This window comes from Brassica oleracea, chromosome C5, assembly GCF_000695525.1.
Source record: "Brassica oleracea var. oleracea cultivar TO1000 chromosome C5, BOL, whole genome shotgun sequence".
In the NCBI taxonomy this organism is placed as follows: Eukaryota; Viridiplantae; Streptophyta; class Magnoliopsida; order Brassicales; family Brassicaceae; genus Brassica; species Brassica oleracea.
In genome coordinates, this window is record NC_027752.1 from 37992278 (window position 1) to 37998879 (window position 6602).

A 6602-nucleotide genomic window follows, 5' to 3' on the forward strand; every position below is an offset into this window, starting at 1 on the left:
CTCAAACTCAGCTGCAGACGCAGCCGCAGGAAACTGCGTCAATGAAACGAACAGCCGTATTATCTACAAATATAAGAGAGGTAGAGTAATTGAAAAGTTTGGATGCATAAGAAGCCGATGAAGCATTCGCAAAAACGGGCCTTGCAAATTTAACTAAGATAAAAGATTCGGTGTTCGTCTACGTGATCATTTTATCTCACATCAATGAATAAATAAATTTAGCTCCAATATATATTTCTTCTATGGTTAGTGGTTACTAGTAATTAAATCCACTTGCTGGCCATTATGTACCTGATAAGAGATGCAATCATGACCTACATGGCTTCCAATTTAGGAATTACTACACAGCTATTTGCATTCTACAAATGTACAAGTCCTAGATTTAGACTACAGTCCCAAACGAACTCAATTATACTAGTATTTGTTAAATTTGTTTTATCATTTCACATAAAACCACCAACAACATATATTGGCTTAGTTATGTAATATTTTATTTTAAACCAGTTTTGGGGAAGGTGGAAAGTAGTTTACAGATCAAGAGCATCAATACTCCACACCGACCTCTCTTGGACTCACCTCTCCATAGCCATCACTTCTATCAAATATCATGCAGGAACTCATACTCCAACTGCATCACACCATCAACAAATACTCTCCGTTAATTCAAGTATCGTTTAGCGTCTGTTCTCTAAAATGAGATATTCAAAAAGCAAAACATAATTTGACCTGAGTTTCTTCATGAGTGAGTTTCATCCTCCTGTAATCCTCTTGAGCTTTCTTAGACCTGAACATGGCTTGAACCCGCACCACAGATCTCTCGAGCCTCTCCTCGGCTTGTTTCTGACTCGCCTTGTAGAAATCTTCCTCTGCTTTTTCCTCTGCTTCAGCTTCGCTCACTTGGAGTCCTACAAACAATTTTCTCTTTTGTCTCCACCTGATTATTGCCTTCTCCAACACTCCTACCGACCATAAGATCTTGCTGTACTGCTTCCTTGCTTGTAACCCCCTGAATGCCGCCTACAAAACAAAAGAAACAGGCTTTAAGATACACTCATGAGTTGCAAACTTCAGACAAGACTTATGAACTCAAGTCTTATCCCACTGCATACCTGGATCCTAATTGCTTGACGCCTAATATTTAAGAACTCTTTTCGCATTTTCCATGTTTGGAACCTACACTGGATCCTGTAAGCAGCTTCTATCTTCCTACGCGTATCGTACTTGCGGAAAGCGTTCTGAATCTTCATCGCCGCGATTATGCTCTTAGCCTCTTCTTCCTTGTTGTCAAACTGGATCACTTTTGACCGTGCTGTCTTCAAAGCCTTCTCCCTAAACGCTCCCTGAATCCTAGCCGCTGCTTCTGCAGCTGTTCTGTATGCCGCCAAAGCGTCCTTAAGATTCTGCTCATCATCTGGGAGAGGACCTTGGTTTGACATCTCCCCCTTGCAAGTCTCCAGGGTTCCACTAATGTTTCCAGCAAGCTTCATGGCTACAAACTGAGCTACCAAACATTTCTCAGCAAGGTAAGCAGCTATACCATCAAACCCGTTTTGCTGTGCCAGATCAGCGGGAGTGCATCCGCCAAGATTATCCTTTCTTGAGTCTGTAACCAAGTTTGGTTTAGCCCCAGCAGTGAGAAGAGCAGCCACCATTTTCTCCCTTCAAACCCCCAAAGAAAGTAAGTAAACCAGAAACTATTAGTGTATATACATACGAGTATAGGGTGTTACTATACTCATTCTATATACGGGTATAAATACCCCCTTGTACATAACTTTCATTAATTAATCAAGATACAACTTTAAGTTTGGCTTACTCTTAGTAGAAACAAGTAACTACTAACAGATACTCTAAACTGGAAAAGTTTTGGTTCGACCGGATTCAATCAGGTTAAACCAAGTTTAATTAAGTTCAATCAAAGAATACAAATACTGTAGAATTAAATCTAAATGTTTTGTTAGTTAAATACCGTAAATTTTACCAACATAATTAAGTTTAGTTATTAAAATTTTCAATAGAAAAACAGTTATGACTTCAAATATAAAATTAACTAATAAATTAATTTTTGATAGTAAATTATAAATAAACGCGGTTTTTATTCATCCAACCCGAATATATTTCTGGTTCACGGTTTAACCCGGTCCGACTATCATTGGGTCCAGATTTTAAAACACTGTTTAAAAGAGAGATGTTTGTTTACCTTCCGTAGTACGCAGCCCAATGAAGAGCAGTCCATCCTTGTTTATCACGGAAGTCTAACGATAAACCTGACAACGAGAAGAGCTGGATAGACCAAGTGTACCCAAGAATGGCACAGAGGTGGATCACACCGAGGCCTTTAGAGTCATAGTCCCGTGCGTTGCGACCTTCAAGCACTTTCTCCATCAGCCATTCCTTAACCCTGTTCTTCAGAGTAAGCTCGAAGATTTGGTCTTTCGCTTGATCAAAAGACACCTTACTCCCCTGAACGGACTTGATCAGATAAGCCCAACTGTTCAAGAGATGAGAAGTCTTGTTGGAGAGTTTTTTAGCATCTAGAAAGTTTTCAGGTGAGATATTGCTGGAGAGAACGTTGAGTTTGTTGGAAGAGGTAAATAGGAGATGAGCAAGTCTGACTTGGAGCTCAAACTCTTCCCATTTGGATTCTTGATTGTTTTCATGAACGGGCTTGGCAGAAACTGGGGCTGGGCGGTGTTCGAAGTTGAAACACTGGCTTATTGGCTCGTGTCCATCTGCACTAAGATAGAGGTTTGCCATGCCAGGCGAGTGAGGAGGTATGAAACAACGGTAGACTCCCGCCTGGACATACTCTGCAGGGACACACGAGTCTCCACAGATGCAGAAAAGGTTTGAACTTCCTAGATGTTGATAACTGTTGTGCAATATACCAGTTACCACAATCTGGAGAATCAACATGTAAACAAGTTACATTTCTAATAATTTGTAATAGCATAATTAACCAACGTTAAAAAAAAAAAATACAAGTTATATTTTGACATTCGTACATGTATTTCTATTCATATGATTCAGTTTAGTTGAACCAATATATATATATACCTTTGTTTTCTCCGAAGAATAGGCCCAAGCAGGTGAAACCTCAGTTATGTTGAACACTTGCTGAGGCAAGTCGGAGTGAGGATTATATGTAGCTTGAGGAGCTAATGGATCCTGATAAAGTGTAACCATGGCTTCAAAGGACGGATCCTCCAAAGAACCATTAGGGTCGCCGATGAAGGAATCCATCCACCTACCAAAATTCTCTCGGCTTTGAGGACCATTGTTAAGCAAAGCGTCAAGAGATTCATCAGCCACTGTCAGATGCTCTGCAGTGTCTTTTGTGGCATTTTGGAGATGTTCTGTGAAGTATGACATATCATCTGGCCACAAAAGAAAATGTATTTTCAACACTGTCCCTTAACTCCTCCTTACTTCACAAACTAATATTCAAATAACTTACCAACGATTGGTGCGGATTGGTTGTCAAGATCACTTTGTACAAGCAGCTCATCCCAATCAAGCGTATTGATATCATGAAGCCTAGTCTCATGAGTTTTTACAACTGGAGTGTTGTTGATTGCTATGAGCCACGAAAACAAAAACCCGTGATAAGTGTCCATAGCAATAGCAAATCTGCAGTGCTACAGCGTTATGTAAATGAGAAGCAGAAAAACTATAAACGAGGCAAGATCATATCTCACCTAGAAAAAGTGAGTCATTAGGGTTCAATTCGATATCTTCAACTGCCACAAGATTTGAAGATGAATGAGCAGATGGAGAGTTCGAGTCCCCTGATGTCGTCGCTGCCTGAACATATCAGTTTTTACCAGTCAAAATTTTCTTACAAGGCTGCAAATAAGCTTACCAATCAAAGACAGTGACTACATAAATGTAGAAATAAAGTCCACAAGAAACATAAGCAAGAGTTGAAAAAACCGGTAGCAAAAGACAAACCTCTTGTGTGTCACGGTAATGTACAAGGACAATGTTCTCTCGGGCCCTGACATTAAAAAAGAAAAAAAGAAGAGATGATTTATTTTCATAACCTTCCAAAGAAACATAGTAAATAAAAGCCTTTGCTTGATACGTACTTATCTAGTAACCAATAACACCTACGAACAAAGGTAGTGTTATCTTCACCGTGTGCATAGTATACATGAATCCTTTCCTCGTCACCGACCTAGCATATCATCGAAGGACATTAGTTCTTTATAAACGAGAGAGAAGATCATTGATATGAGCTCTTAAGATTTAAGCTAAGAAATAAAAGAACACTCACTTTGAGGTGTTCGTGAGCTTCTTTAACAGTCCTTCCATCTTTTTTCTTTTTCCAGTTATGACCATCTTTTCTGAAGTTCCTCAACATCTTACGATCAAACAGTATGATTCTGCCACCTACAGGAACATAACATGGGGTTGTGTTATAAGAACTAACAAGTCATGATAAATTGAATAGAGATACTGAGTATGATATATTACTGGTAGGTAAGTTGACAGGTTTGACATTGATGGTGAAGTATTTAGGATTAGAGAGGACAGCGTGAATCTCGTTAGGACGGAGCCACCTGCTTCTTGCTTCCTCCAACATTGTCTGTACATCAAGATCTGCAACAAAACACCAGACAACAACCATAAAACATGTTTTAAAAACTGCAAAATTTCCATTCAAGCTGTAACGAAATTGCCACGTCACCTACACAATATAATATAGGCTTCCCAAAAAAGTTTTTTTTATTCCAAAAAATCATATAAAATTAACACTGAAAGCCTTGAGAACCAACCAACCAGAGCCATGCGATTGAGGATTCCAACAAGAAGCAATAGAAAAGTCAAAAGAAACAACAACTCGGGCTAATAATACAGAGATGAAGAGGTTACCTTGTAAGGTATGGAATCCATGAATCTCAGAGCCGATAAGCCTGCCGGAAGAACCATCACCATCCATCCTGCTTCACAGTATTCGCTCTCCCTCGAGCAGAGAAAGTAAACACACCGCCGAAGAAGCCTTAGAAAGTGAAGTACACGTCTTAAACGAAAAGGTAGAGAGCGTTTTATCTGGTCCAATATTTCGTCGGGGGAGAAGACGAAGAAAATTGATAAAATACGCAGAGTTTTGCTGGTCCCCGGAATTATTTATGAAATATTATTATTTTTTTTTTTGGTCTAATTTATGAAATGCTCTCTCCGTTTCATATTAAGTGTTGTAGAGAAATTTTTTCGTTACAAAATAAATGTGGTTTTCGATTTTCAATGCAAAATTATTAATTTTATGTGATAATTTATTTTTCTATTGGTTAAAATATGGTTAGGTGTATAGGTAATTGTGTTTTTATATAGAAAATATACAAAATTAATTGTTTCCTTAATCTGTGTGCATAAATTCAAAATGATACTTAATATCAAACAGATGAAGTATTATTAAAATAATAATTTTAAAAACAGAATGTCGAGCTAAATATTTGAAGGGTTTTTTTTTGCTCTTCATAAAGTTGGAATATTTTTTGCTCCAAAAAAACTAAAGTTGGAATATTTTATAAATTGACAATTTACACCCTCAACTACTACCATTTCCACATCTCTCTTGTCCTTTATAGAACTTGTTTTTCGATTGAATCTTCGCCTGATTTGTTTATGACATTAGGTACCAAACTGAAACTTGTGAAAAATTATGGATCAAATATAAAATATCTGTAAAGAAGCGTGGAAAAGTATGTTAAGACCAAAATGTGAACAGGCCGCGGTAGAAACAGTGTTTAATAAAGGTGAAATAATAAATAGCATCCAGACCAAAGCTTTAAAACGATCACTGGCTGTCACACGCGGGTGTACCAACAGAACCTACGTGGCGTGTTTATAATGGTTCTTCATTTATTGTGGGTCCTAATTTTTTTGGTCTCACGCTCCCTTTCTTTATTACTCATATTAAATGTCATTTTACACTTGTACACACACAAATTAAAAAAATAATTAATTTTACATATTTTTTATATAAAAACATAATTACCTATACACCTAACCATATTTCAACCAATAAAAAAATAAATAATAGAATAAAATTTATAAATTTTGCATTGAAAACCAAAAACAACATTTATTTTGTAACAAATTTTTTTCTCTTGGAACCACAAACGGAGGGAGTATTAACTTTTCTTTTCTCATCTCCATCCCGTTTATTATTAAAGTTGACAAATGACAATTACGCGATAATTATCTGAGTCTCCTGTATCTGAGTCTCTCAGGAGAGCAGAGATGTCAAGCTAATGAAATGACCGGTCTCCTAAACCGGTCGGGCCAAATTATAATACGTGAAACACCCTACCAATCATAAATTCTAAATTTATTAAGCAAAAATAATCTATATTATTAAAAGAGAAGTGTTCATTTGAAAATGTTCTTACTTCGTTAATTAAACTCCCTTTTTTTTCTTGTCTTTTTCAGTTGCATTTATGAAATATCCTAAAACGAATAAAACTGCCTAATTTATTACTTGTCTTTTCAGTTTATGCTTAAATGAATTTAAACTTCCTATTTTATTATTTGTCTTTTTCAGTTACCTTAATGAAATATCTTTAAATAAATTTGGACATAATGTCATTTAATCAACC

At 36.9% G+C, this 6602-nt stretch overlaps 1 protein-coding gene across 1 annotated transcript; it reads right to left on the reverse strand.

Annotated features, from left to right (window-relative positions):
* Window positions 1-207: 207 nt before the first annotated feature.
* Window positions 208-5097, reverse strand: LOC106295274 (calmodulin-binding transcription activator 6). The gene is made up of 12 exons (XM_013731130.1): window positions 4876-5097; window positions 4477-4602; window positions 4277-4392; window positions 4089-4177; window positions 3952-3997; window positions 3699-3804; window positions 3458-3577; window positions 3058-3377; window positions 2201-2901; window positions 1110-1659; window positions 727-1017; window positions 208-628 (listed from the first exon to the last, which is right to left on the reverse strand). The coding sequence occupies exons 1-12, from the start codon at window positions 4940-4942 to the stop codon at window positions 599-601; spliced, it is 2562 nt and encodes an 853-aa protein (XP_013586584.1). The 5' UTR covers window positions 4943-5097; the 3' UTR covers window positions 208-598.
* Between the last annotated feature and the right edge of the window lie 1505 nt (window positions 5098-6602).

Coding starts and splice junctions, on each gene's coding strand:
- LOC106295274 (XM_013731130.1), bottom strand. CDS start 4,942: ATGGATGGTGATGGTTCTTCCGGCAGGCTTATCGGCTCTGAGATTCAT. Junction 3,805..3,951: donor ATTACCGTGACACACAAGAG/GTTTGTCTTTTG, acceptor TGATATGTTCAG/GCAGCGACGACATCAGGGGA. Junction 3,578..3,698: donor TAATGACTCACTTTTTCTAG/GTGAGATATGAT, acceptor CGTGGCTCATAG/CAATCAACAACACTCCAGTT.